This window comes from Dreissena polymorpha, chromosome 15, assembly GCF_020536995.1.
Source record: "Dreissena polymorpha isolate Duluth1 chromosome 15, UMN_Dpol_1.0, whole genome shotgun sequence".
NCBI lineage: Eukaryota > Metazoa > Mollusca > Bivalvia > Myida > Dreissenidae > Dreissena > Dreissena polymorpha.
In genome coordinates, this window is record NC_068369.1 from 4,644,558 (window position 1) to 4,658,899 (window position 14,342).

General features: G+C 39.9%; 1 protein-coding gene across 2 annotated transcripts in view; it reads right to left on the reverse strand.

Moving 5' to 3' along the window:
- The window catches only part of LOC127859870 (uncharacterized), a 56,193-nt gene that overhangs the window by 21,039 nt on the left and 20,812 nt on the right, over positions 1 to 14,342 (reverse strand). For both annotated transcript variants that reach the window (XM_052397444.1, XM_052397445.1), the window contains exons 4-8: positions 12,348 to 12,574; positions 7,866 to 9,136; positions 7,161 to 7,374; positions 6,259 to 6,412; positions 1,071 to 5,873 (exon numbers count right to left, since the gene is read on the reverse strand). In XM_052397444.1, the coding sequence (XP_052253404.1) occupies positions 1,071 to 5,873; positions 6,259 to 6,412; positions 7,161 to 7,374; positions 7,866 to 9,136; positions 12,348 to 12,574 (6,669 nt within the window). The remainder of the gene's footprint in view (positions 1 to 1,070; positions 5,874 to 6,258; positions 6,413 to 7,160; positions 7,375 to 7,865; positions 9,137 to 12,347; positions 12,575 to 14,342) is intronic.

Below are 14,342 nucleotides of genomic sequence, written 5' to 3' on the forward strand. Positions count from 1 at the left end.
AATTGACCCCCCTTACCAAACATCAAACTTTGCTTACAAAAATAAATATTTTGACCAAGATTCATAAAATCTGAAACAAAATTGTGACCTATAGAGTGTTTACAAGGATTTTGTATATTATAACGAAAATTTGGACAATCTACATGTAAGGGCAATAATTATGGCATTAATTATATGATTTTGCTCATTATCAAACTTGACTGAGATCTTTCAGCAACATTCATAAAGAATGCTTGAGAAGTGTGAATGCTAGAGTGTTTAGAAACCAAATGTGGACGAACGGACCGCGGACAAAGACCAATTCTAAAACCTCACCTGAGCAATCAGGTAAGCTAAAAAGTGTGTTACACCGATCTGAGCCATTTTCCAACTTGTCCGAGAAATCAATAAAGCCAATGTATTGACTAAGTTTCACGATGATTAGGCAAAAAATGAGACTTCTATAGTTTTCGATCACAAGGTTTCTCTCTAGGAAAACTGAGGAATAAATAAGGAAAACTGCCCCGCCCACTGGCGGCCATGTTTTTCAACTGACGGGAACCACTTTTAAACTCAACCAACATATCATTAAGACAAATATTTTGACAAAGTTACATGAAGATTGGGCATGAAGTGTGACTTCTACAGTGTTTACAAGTTTTTTTCCTTTTTTTGACCTAGTGACCTAGTTTTTGACCCAGCACGACTCGACCTCGACCGAGATTTCATTGGGACGAAGCTTCTGACCAAGTTTCATGAAGATCGAAAATAAATGTGGCTTCTAGAGTGTATACGAACAAATGTGGACGGACGGACAGACAGGCGACGGACAAACACCGGTCACAAAAGCTCACCTGAGCAATCAGGTGAGCTAATAAACAAGTAAATTCTGACAGGCGGAGAATGATGAAACTTGGCGCGAATAATTATACCTTAATGAGCCTTGCTGGAAAATTAAATTTACCTCATATTTAACCTATAAATCACACAGAGAATGTCAAGTACATTATGAAATGTGAATACATTCATTTAAGAACCACACTCTGCACATTACCTGCACTCTTTAAATATATCAAACAAATCATACATACCATTGTTTTGATCAAGTTCGTTAGACTCTCTGGAGCGTTTGGAACCTTTTAAGCCATGCAACACTGATGGATCAGCAGCACCACTGGATAACTCCCCTCTTGGATCTGTTTTGTTTCTTGCACTTGACAATAACCAGCGTCCCTTCTGACACGAGAGAGCAGCGGCTATCCGTGATGTGAGCTCAACCTGATGCTTCTCTGTGATTTCTTCATCTTTATGAGCAATACTAATATCCAAATTCTCCAAAGCATTAGAGGAAGAATCACACTCTAATTCCTCTGTGTTCATGGTCTCTGAATGACTTTTCATATGCACATTCTGGGTTTGAATGCTTTCAACAAAATAATCATTGTTTTTATCAAAAATATTTCCACCACTAACAGAACTATCTTCTTTTCCAGTTTTGTTTGCTTTCGTATCGCCTGAACAGGCAGCCAACATTGAAGATGCTTTGGTAGCAGCTTGAGTTGAAGACCGGAGCTCCTTTTTCTCAAATAGTGCTTTAGTTGTAGCACCTTTTGTTCTCTTCTTTTGTCTCTTCGAAAACACCTCTTTGATAGTACTGGAAAGCAAATGCTTTTTCTTTATTTTTAGTTTGAGCTCTCCTTTACTGGGCGTTGAAAGCTCTGCTGCTAGGTTTTGACTGTTTGCAAGGCTAGATCTTTGTTTTCTTGATCTTGAGTTTCCTTTCCATGTTGCTATAGCCAAGCATGTAGCTGCAGCTTTTGATGTTGTCGAAATACTATTGACTGATGGGGTGGGCGAAATACAGTCAACCTGTGAGCTACTTAATGTCGATTGCATTGCAGGTGGTTTGTAATATTCTTTTAAATCGGTAAACCCTTCAGAATGGGCAACTGAAGAAATGTCTTCTAATTCTTTATCATCTGATAATTCCATATCTTCTCTGCTATCATTTAAGTCACTTCTGTCATCACTTTTGTGAATAGATTCGTCGTCTTGATCATCCTTTCCACAGCCCCTTCCTCTGAAATGGCTTTCTTCAGATCCGGATTTTTCATCTTCATCCTCTGCTTCGTTGTCTTTATCCTGGTTTTGGTCTACTTCCTCAGTTTCTGTTCCTATGTCAACAGTTTCTGTCGTTTCATTACAATCTGCTGTAGTGTCAGCTGCAGCAATAACTCTTACAGACTTTGTGGTCTGTAATTCATTGGTAGACGATATAACACACTGGGAGCTGACACTAGCTGAAACGCGGGAACAAAATTGGCTGGTAGCATTCGTTGGAATGCTTGAATTACAAGAAACCGGAGCATTGCATAAAGAAGAAGTCTCAGACGCTCCATCAGTTAATGTGTTTGATACAAATGTCGCAGCATTTGCCTCTGAAAGAACTCCAGCATGTTTATCTGATGCCAGTCCCTGCATATTGAACTGGTTGATAAGATTTTGCATTCCCTGAACCTGCTGCAACTGGTTCAGTAACTGTTGCTGCAGCTGAAGGGTCTGTAGCTGCATAGCAGTAAGCTGGGTTCCAGTAGCGCTGTATGTCTGCTGAACATTGATTGGCACAGGCATCATGGGCAGGGACTGATTGCCTACACACTGGGAAAGGTTGCTCAAGTTGGCTGACACTGAGGAATTGTTTGGAGCATAATTGCCTGGACCAATGCCCTGACTTGTGAGTATCATTTGAGGAACTGAAGAGTGAATGTTGTTGGAGTTCACCTGTTCATTCAGATGAGATTGTGAAGATGGTATACTTATCATTCCAGGGTGTACCCCATGCATTCCAAGTAATGGTATAGACATGTTTATGTTCACATTGTTGGACAAATTTGGAAACTGCTGCTGCTGCCTTTGTTGCTGAAGTAGTAAGGGTAGATTCTGAAGCATGTTTTTATCAAAGTTAGGACAGATGTTCTGCAACTGTAAGATATTACCCACACCACTGTCATGCTGGATTAGATGTTGATTGGCTAGCTGTATAGGTAGACCCAGAGCTGAATGCAGCTGAAGCATCTGAGAGTTCAGATTTCCCAGATTCATGTTTGCTGTCTCGTTCCTTTGATTACCAACAGATGGCAGCTGAACATTCATTCCTCCAAGGGACTTTTGAGGCTGAACACACAGTGTTCCAGGAAATGAAAACACCGGTATTCCTGTGTTGTGAGGTTTTCCTAACTGCGTTGTGCAAGGCTGGTTTATTTGCAGCTGAAATCCAGGATTGAGTTGAGTCTGTCCTAAAACACCCGATGGTTTGTCAACATTCTGCACAGTGTTTTGTAAGGAAGCTTGTGAACTTACAATGCTATTGTTCAGTAACTCTGATATTGTTGATGATCCTTTTGGCTTAGGGTTCTTCTCAATATTGGAAACTACTGGGTTATGTGGTACTAGATTCACAACTGGTGCCACTGACCTTGGACTGTTTACAGATACAGCTGACCCAGGAACCTGCAACTTAAAACTGTGGCCATTTGCAACAGCTTGTGCCTGCTGATTCAGTATTATTCGAAGAGCATTTTGCTGTTGAAAAAACTGGTTTTTAGCAGCTGCAGTTAACAGAGTACTGGCAGGATATTCTGGTGCATGTAATCTTGCCTGTGTCATTGGGAAACCTGGCCTACTGTGAGGCTGAGGACTTCTACCAGTTTTTATATCAGGCTGTTGCTGTGCTGTTGAACACTGAGTGGACGTAAATGCTTCAAAAGAATTTAATTCAGTAGAATGCACTACAGACTCTTTTGCAGGCAGCGTTTGGCCAGATGATGGCGTTATTGAACCTAAAGACTGAAGCACTGCTTCATGCATTACTTCTGGAAACATCTGCTTGAAAGCCTGGCAAATGGTGGGATTGCTGAGAATGGCTGCCAGAGGACTAAGAATACTTGTGTCATTGATCAGATCTACTCTGGACACATTAGAGATATTGTCTACACTGGAGGACACTGCTGGTGATGTCTGATGAGTGTGCACATGCTGGCGGGCTTTGTTTAAGGACATCTGGTGACAAGAGAGTGACCCAGGTGTGTGATGCACTACCGTTGTCGGGGTGGGTGGGGCGCTAGCAATTGGCAGAGAAAAATGCTCCTCTTTGTGCACTTTTATCTTTACAGAGGCTGGGATAGCCCTGTAGGCATCTATAGGAGTCAAAGGAACACTAGCTATGGATGCTATCAGAGACTTTGTGGAGAGGTCTGAATTGTTGGATTCTGAATCCATCAACAAGACATTTGGACTTTCAACCGGAAGTCTATCTGAGCATGCAGAGTCTGATCGTGTAACATCCAGTAAGCGTGTTGCTTCAAAGGAATCTGAGGCTTCATCACAGTAATGTTCGTTATCAAGATTTTGGCTGGAAGACATAGAGCATTTCAAAGAAGTCGTAGCTAAGTTGCTCACTGAGATTACATTTCTAGATAAGTTTTCCGATGTTGCGATTTTCTCCTTAGGAATAGGACCATGTCCCTTGTCCTTCAGTTGACTGACATCAACATTTGGGGGTGGTACATCACTATCAAAGATATTGTCAAGCTTTTGCTTATCACTTGCTTTTGCTGAACGGTACAGTTTCAACTGTTCCCTGAGCATGGCTAAATTTGCAACCTCTTCAGCGGTCGTACAACAAATGCTGTGTGGTATGATAAGTTCACATAATGAATTTTCAGGATTATTTATTGCACCTTGGTTATCTGAAACAGTCTTTTTCAGAGAACCATGTTGATAACCTTTAGGAAGAACACAACCTTGAGAGACATCAGTGGCTGGAAACACTTGCTGGTTTGGAGGACTAGATAGGTTATGAAGATTTGCCAGTAAATTGGTCTGAAAGGACTTCAGAACATTTGGTGAAAGCATGTTCTGTTTGATACCAGATTGTGAAATAGAACTCAGATCTGGATAAATCGTTTGAACACTTTCAGTGGCAGAGTAACTGTTTGTGTGGTCAGCCTGCACTATAGCAGGACCATAGTCTGATACAATCGAGGACACCAGACTGGAATCTCTCTCACCGTCCTGTATTAAATGGGCCAACATTTCACTCGTGAACACATCCACAACTGGTGACAGCACTTTTGCATCCACAAGAGCTGTTTCACTGGAGCTGACAACACCCATAGAACCTTCTAGATTTACAGCAGAACGACTGTTTTGTCTTCGGTTTTCATTTGAACGCACAATGCTATGTATTGAATTTTTAACAGATGGGCTATTATGCACTGATTTTTTATTTATTTTTTTAACTAATGATTCACACTTCACTGGTGTATTAAGACAAGCTACTAATGCTGAATAGGACTTGGTAATGGGCTCACATTTTCCAGATAACTTCCTAGCACCTTTATCCTTTGACATATTCATGCTTGATGTTTGCACCGTTTGATTCACAGACCTTGAACCACTTTTGTTAGCGGTATGTACACTGTCAACAACTTCTCCTGCAGCTAGATTGGCTAAATGCTGTACTTTTGTTCCAGACTTTTCATGCAAAACATCTTTATTACTGGAACTTTCACAGAGAGTGTCACATTCAACCAGATTACCGATAAGTTCAGATCTATTTCCAGCGACAGCTCCTGCGATATCACCACAGTTACTGATCCATAATTCTGGCTGTATCGGTTCACAGGCAGACTCCATTTGTATGCCCTCAGGTGCATGAGGGATATTTCTGCCATCCTCCTGCTCAGATGCACAGCCTGCTACATGCTCACAGACAGTTGCTGATTGAGTTGTAATGTCTTTCTGATATTGTACAGTTAGGCTATCAGGAGAAGCACTCAGATCATATTCCTCATTTGTTTGAATAGACTTTTTGCACCTACAAGGCTGAATGCCTGAAAAAGTACAATCAGTAAAACATTATCAGTTAACATAAATTCATTACAATCTAAATTGTTTTCAATTAACATTTTTATTGAGATATATAAAATTCAGGAAAAATATACAATGAATTGCATCTTTTATAACAAACTAAATATTTTAAACAAGATTTTGGTGTCTTGCTTTTTAACTAGAACTATACAGTTATAACGTACTTTTGGTTTATGACAGTGAATTTAGGTAAGTTTTGACTGTATACAGATCCAAAAACATTATTCACTATTAGTAATATAAGTTTAAGATTGAAGAGGAGAAAATTAGATGGAAGTTTGAGAAATTACACCCCTGGTATTCATGATTTCCTACATTTCTGGCAATTACTTTTCCAAGATTACCGACCTGTTTGCATGCTTTCCTGTACAGTGCTGGACACGCGAGGTGACATCATCGTGCTGCTGGGTACCACGCAGACCTCAGGACGCAGACTGGAGACTGATAGGTCAGTGCTTGCTGATACAGCAACACTCACCGGCATTTCAGCTGCACTCGTTGCCTGTGAACATTTCAAACGTTACTCAAGGGGCAACCAAATGATGTTTTTAAAAGATGCATATGGAATTCAAGGTCTGAGTATAAATATATTATCTTTCATACAGAAATATTAATATTACACATGAAGTTTCAATGAAATCGCTTTAGATATGTTGAAGCAGATTTCTCCACAAACTTATGACATGTTATGCAGACTGACTGACCCACATACAAACTGACAAGAGTGACATAAATATGTCCCTCTCAACATCGTCAACCAAGTGTACTTAAGATTTTGCATGGTTTATATATTCTTTCCACATAACCTGTAAGTATTATGTATCTGATTTCACCAGCGAAATAAGGTCTACAAGACTAAACATGTCTTTACAATGTAACCCAAAATCAAGTTGATAATATTTAAGAAATTGTATACATAAAGAAACACCAACATTTGAGATGTCGCCATGGTGTATGGATATGGTGTCTGCCTAGCGACCGGTAGATCACAGGTTCGATCCTTACAGTGGGAGCGTTCTTAAGATCTCCCCCAAAGACACAAAGTACTGGTTATAGGCCCAGGAAACGGTCTCGAGAGTGTTTATATAAGCCTTAGGCTTTCCATGCAATCAAGCTAAAATAAATAGGTTTAAACTAAACACCAAAATTTAAACATTAACCGAAGTATTTTTTATTTACATAATAGTTACAAAACCGAATGAACAAAAACACATGTTTTTTCTACAGAAAACTTCTGTAACAGCTCCTACCCTGCTTTCACTGACACCCCTGTGCTGACAACTTCCCCTCCGTACAGTAGCTAGCTCTGCTGGGAGAGGGTTCCAGGTCACCGTGACGACACTGGTACTAAAGTTGAACACTTTCTCTACCAGGATGGGGCACTCCAGACCACATTTACATGTGCCCTCACTGCCCAGGTACTGCTTCAAAGTTTCACTGCTTGTCAGGCGCTCGCATGTCGGACTACAATAGGGAAACAGCTTCACTGGATATACTGGTTAACAGGATATACTGGTTAACAACTCAAAGGATCATGATTGACCTGCAACATGCAGAAATGCATCTTATGCAGCAAGGAAAGACACGGAAAGATACATCTCCGGCTGCACACCTGCACAGTCTGGTCAGGCGCTACCCTGTCATTTGCAAGATCTTGAAACATTGCATGACTTCATTGCAGACCAGAATGCAGATTTTACTTATATATATACAATTATTTATGTGGTTCATTTTCATCATTTTTTAAACTCGTACAATAGCATATATCATTACAATATCATGTGTATACAGTGATGTGTTTTTAGAAAATTCTTGTTAGAAACGTTTGTGAATTTTGTCTGGAAAGGAGGGGAAAATAATTCATCATCATCATCATCATCATCATCATCATCATCATCATCATCATCACCAGGCATATTTCGCTTGGTCTTTGTGATTCTTAAATAGTTCATCACCTGTAATAAACAACTGAATCCTCCTCTACTTTTCGAGTCCATCCACTTGGCACAGAAATCAAGCTCTGAGCTCTGTCACTGACACCGTGACAATCCTTTTGCAGTTCTATGGGCTGAGAAACGGTCTTCAGGAGAGCTGAATATGAGGAGCTATCACCACTGGTTTTTGCTTTAGAAGCTACAATGTCAACTGTACAAGTAGTCATTGTCACAGACACAGTAACCAGAGGTGGAGGAGTACAAGCACTAGTTGCTGGAGAAACTGTTACAGGAGTAAGGGCCACAGTCTTGGGCGTCAGAAATGGTAGACTAGAGGCCAGCTTGGGAGTGGCACTTCCTTGCCCACTCTGCTTCTTCGTTCTTCCATGTACCTGTCCTTTGTTCCAATTGTTAAACTGAGCATTTATACTGGACACATCCACCGGTGAAACCATTTGCCCCTGAGATGGGTGCACTTCAAATTTCAAAGGATTGTTTGCAGTTGAGGCTGTGGTAATTGTCAGGTTTTGTAAGAAAGGGTGAGGAAGACTTTGCATATGATGATGAAGTAGAAAATGTCCAAAGCTTGGGAGGGACGGATTCTGGGTCATGCTGTTTGCAGGCAAACTTCCTGGTTGAGACACAATGTTTATTGTCTGAGGCTGTTGTTTTAACACATTGGTCATTATGCCAGGTTGCTGAAAACTGCCAGGATTGGAATTGTGGGCTATCTGTGCAAGTAATTGCATCTGCTGGTTCATAAGCCCTGTATTAGGACTCATTGCATCCATTTTATCAGCATGATTCTCCAAGCCTTTGAGTCCTGTTGGTGACTGGTTCAGAGACATAATGCCAAGATTCTGATTCATGATATTCGGAGTGTGGGAAAAAATCCCCTGGAGATGATTTCCGTTGAAGACACTTGGTGGAGACGCAAACATCTGCTGGTTGATATTGTGAAAAACAGGATTCTGTACAAACAATCCTTGGCTGAAGTTGTCACCTTGCACTATGAGACCTGTGTTCTGCCCCTGGATCTGACCATGGACTATGAGGTTATTGTTGTGACCCTGCGTCAGAATGTGATGCTGTGGTGTAAACTGTGCCAGGCCTTGACCCTGGTGAGTGAACTGGGTCACCCCTTGACCCTGTTGAGTGAACTGACCCTGGTTTTGTAAGGTGAAATGGTGGGAGGGGCTTTGTAAAGTGAACTGCTGGTTTGGACTCTGAAGCATAAGCTGCTGCTGAGGGCTGCCCAACATTAACTGTCCTGCTGCATTGTGGAAAGCAACCTGAAATGTAGGATGTTAGACATTTTATTCAGTAAATGCAGGATGGATTGTGGAGTCATACCTGTAGACCCCTTAATGCATGAAACATTGAAATCATTTAATTAATAAAAATGATCATTGTAACAACTGCTATTACTTTATAATAACACAAAACACATGGCAATGGCTAAACAAGAGCACCGCATAACGGATGCTAAAGCTCGGCTGCGGGTGCATTTTTAATAAATGAAAGCTTGTCAGATTTTTTTTTTTTAAAGAGGTCACAGTGACCTTGACCTTTGACCTAGTGACCCCAAAATGGGTGTGGCGTGTAGAACTCATCAAGGTGCATCCAATATGAAGTTTCAAAGTTGTAGGTAGAAGCACATTGATTTTAGATCGGCGGACGGCTGACGGCAGACGACGAGCTGGCTATGACAATACCTCGGGTTTTCTCCAAATACAGCCGAGCTAAAATCCAGGTTTTCAACTTTGTTAATACATTTCATGAAATAAATTGTGCTATCCCGTGCAAGGTCTGCATGTAAGCTGTCTACACACAACATTTCAGCCCAATACCTTGAAGCAAACTCAAGCTTTGGAGTGGAATTTTTTTTTTCTACTTAAGGTTGGAGTGACCTTGACTTTGATCAAAAGGATCAAAATGAAATCCCAAGCTAGGGCTACATGTAAGCTAAAAACTAGTGCTGCAACAATATACCGGTATATCGGTATATATCGCAATACGCATATTGTACTGCGATACGATTTTCATCATACCGGTACGAACATTTTACAAAAATTCATTCACATTTCGTCCAGAAAAGCCATCCGAAATAAGATATCAAGGTAAATAAAACAAAGCGGTGTAAATAAATTTTTACGTTAAAATAGCATTCTAAAAAGTGTATTATACGGAGTAGCGTTGTTACATGGGAGCATTCGTTGGATGCTTTTGAACATTAATTGCGCACAACTGTAAATGTTTCATTCGATTCTGAATTGAGCATTATTAAATGTGTAATCCGAATTCGGAAACACTCTTCCAAATGTTAATGCTAACGAGACAATAAAAAATTATAGCGTCAAATAAAAAATGCTTTATCCTTTGTCTCAATAAAATTATGCAGACATGTAGAACGTCGCATGGAAAGTATGGGTGTATTTTGTATTGTATAAAAACAGGAACATCACGTCAGGCGAATTACGCGTGTTCAGTGAAAACAAAAACGTCCCGGTTGGACGTTATTTCATCACATCTTTAAATAGTAGCAAATGCCATAATGTAAATTTGAGAATGTTTGTGTTTCTTGTTATTCGTTAGCACATTTATAGTAAATATTTACCAGAATTTGCTTAAAAACTGGAATATACGGGATTATTGGGTAATTGGCGAGTTATAATTCTGGTACAAGTTAGCAATATATTGCGATATATTGCAATACGGGTTTTTGAACTGGCAATATATTGCAATACGGTTTTTGGCGTATTGTTGCAGCACTACTAAAACCATACAAAAGTTCCAAACAATATCCACATAAAATACGCTCTTCTATTTATAGAAACACTGACCCCTATCTTGACCCAACTAGTGCCAGATGTATCCCAAGCTTCGCGCACAAGTAAGCTATCTACACACAGAATGTAAGCAAAATTGCTCTATCTTAGCTCAAGTTATTTAGCAGAAACTTTTTTTATAGTAACAGTGATCTCCCATCAACAAATATTAACTCCCATTCTAGGTATGCTCAAATGCAACCTAACTGCAACATTTAAATGAAACGCTTCTATCCAAACTCAATTTATGCACTGCAATAAAATTATATTTTTAACTAAAGTGACATTGACATGAATGGCAATAAATGCAATTCCAAGCTAAGTCTGCATGTAAGCTACATGTACCTACACTCAACATTTTCGTGAAATATCTCCATCAAATTTCAGTTTATTAAGCAGAGACAGTTTTTCTATTTTAAGTACCAGTGGCCTTGACTGATATGTCATAAATACAATCCCAAGCTTGGTATGCATGCAAGCTTGCTATATTCAAAGTGCTATAGCAGGGCCCTCTCTTGCCGCCAGGGGAAGCCACCCACATCCCTCATGAGGGGGAATTTTCGCGCCAATTACCTTTGATGTGGGATTTTTTTTACTCTCTAATTATTTCAGTTTTTTGTACATGTTTGCACTTTATTTATTGCTTTTTTTTAAATAATTTAGTATATTTGACACTCATATAAGCCTACATGTATACTGTAATGATGTATTATAAAGTGAATGTCAATATAATAAAGAGGTGAAACTTCTGTTGTTCCAGCAGTATTTCTCCTATATTACCCACATACATGGTCCTTTATTTATGGCAAGTTACCATTATCAGTGCTCAAATAATAATTGAAAAGACACATCTGATGACGCGGTTGCCAATGCATGTGTGTGACGGTCTGCTTCATGATTTTGCACAAACTCTTGTTCATATTGTTCATCTTCAATTTCCATCAACTTGTCATTTGATGACGCGGTTGTAAAAAGAAAATCTATTTTTTTGCAGGAAGAAATCATTTTTTTCGTAAGCTTTTTTTGGTATGATTTTTATTATCTGGAAACAGTGTAGATGTATAAATCATGCAGGTGCGCAAAACGTAATATTTCCCGTCTACAGCCGTATCGATGAGACTAGAAAACATTAACCACATCTGTTCAGTGTTACCCGTTTTGCGTTTGTTTTTTTGTTTTCATTTTGTTTTCTAGGGGGAATTTTTTCACAAAATAGGGGAAAAAAGTATACTCTTTTCATCGGGGAAGCCGCAGATATTTGGCGGTAAAAAGTGCAAATCAAGGGCCCTGCATAGGGATTGCTGAATGCAAACTTAAGTCATTGACAGGAAACCTGCTGTTTGACCACACTTGCCAGCCCAGTGGCATACCATTCCACAAACTATTCACTACGTTGAAAACCTGTTTAAAAATTATTTATTTTAACAAGAGCACCACAAGTTGTATGTGGAAGCACTTTGATTTTAGAGCCTATGTTAAGGTTTTAGCACGACGCGGACGGCGGACGACGAGCTGGCAATGACAATACCTCGGTTTTCTCCTAACAGCTGAGCTAAAAATGACTTGTGTTCACAGATGCCTACATTTCAAACAAGGTAAAAAAAGATATATCTACAATCAACTATTTAAGTGGCCCAGCGCCACACAAAAAGGGCCTGGGAAAAAACTATGTTACCTGTTGTGCCTGTTGATTCTGCAAAGCAGCCAACTGTGTGTCAAAGGTAGCTGCCTGCAGCAGTTGCTGATGTTCTATGGGTGACAGAGTTGTGGCCCCTAGATTGGTTCCCAGTTGCTGTGGGCTCAGTTGAACAGCTACACTGGTTCCCTGCACAGGCTGGTTTACTAGTGTGAAGTTTCCTCTGGGCATAAACTGATAATTACTGGGAACCAGTCCACGACCACCTGCAATACACTTAATGTTAAAACTTATTGCATTCTTTAGTACATGTATTTTACTCCTCGAACATCATTTCACAAAGATTGAATAAAAAGATCTGTTTTATATCCTGATTTAAAATCAGTACTGTGGTATTTTTCACTGTTGCCGAACAGTGATCTTCAAATAGCTGAAATCACTGTTGCTTCATGGGGGTCATTTGACATTAGTTATTTTTTTAATTTAATGATGAATGAAAAACTTAAATTCCTAACTAGCTGCTTCATAGCAGAGTTTGATCTTTGACCTATAAGTGTGACATTGCCTACTTTTGGGGTAGAGAGATGGGTGTTACACATTACACGCTATCTCCTCATGATGGTAATCTGTGGTAATTTATTTTACAACTGAATCATGAATGAGCACAGTTACAAAACCACAGTGCAGACAAGCAGTTAATGGCCAATTTGATCTTTGATATTAAAGTGTGACCTTGACCTTTCATTAGGGAGACAGGGGTTATACCCTACACATTGTCTCATCGTGATGCAATATTAACAGTTCAGACAAGCTGTTTTATGGTCTAAGCTCTTAGTGTGACCTACAAGGTAGTGACACAGTGTTAGAAATAACAAGTAGTCTCCTGATGGCACAATTCATGACAAAATAACAGTCGGGACAAGTTCAGACACACAGGCACAAATGTACGAACATACACTCGACCATTAAGGTGGGTTTCCACTGCCGATCCGATCAACTCGATCATCCCGATCACCGAAACTTCCCGACCAAACCCGACCAAGCTCGACTCAAAAGGGTATACACGACTGCTTTGACCTCTTGTCGATAACACATGACACCCACAAGACTCATTCATGACGTCCACTAAACCATCTTTCCGATTTCCGCTCGATCATCTCGACCTATACGCGAGCCCTATACCATCTCAGCTCGACCAAGTGGACCTCAGCTCGATCGCCACCAGATCTTCACACGACCAGATCGTGATGGTTGTACTACAGTCGTACAAAGCGATCTGAAATAACTCTGGTAGAGGTCGAGCTGATCGGGTACAGAGCTTGTGTATGCAGGGGTGTCAATTGTCCCAAATTTGAAATCCGGCGAATTAAGCCGTAGGATAAAGGGAAGAGAGGGCCCAACCCCCCGAGCCCTAGCTTATTGTTCTTTTTTTTTTAATAGTCTTTCTAGGTGCAATTTCTGGTGAGTACAATCCGAAATATTATAAACCAAACCATCCGTAACACCACAGGTGTATTTGTCATTCTAAACAAATGATATTAAGAACTTCGAAATTAAATTAAAATCGACAAACCAGCGTATTCGAAAACGACTGTCCGAAAACATGTCGCGATACATCATTTGCAAATGAAATAAAATATGCATATCGTTTGACTGCAGAAAATGAAAACCAGTAACCAGTAACCTAGCAAATACGCAGTCAATATATAATTTGATTAACATATTGTTTTAAAATATGATATTGCAGTGCTTTACTTAGCCAGTTAAGTACTGCTCATGTCAGTGCCAGCCCCTAACCAATCAGAAATCAATAAATAAAATCGGTACCAAGCGCAAATGTTCGGAATGCCGACGATGCTATAACAATATTCGTTCTAAAATGATCCCGCACTAAAAGAATTTTGTCCCTACCCCCACCCGCCTTAAACAAACTGATCGGATTTACATTCACCTCAAAATCAACCCTGGACGGCTCAAATCCGGATTTCCGGAATAATCCGGAAAATTGACACCCCTGGTATGGTCGAATAGCAA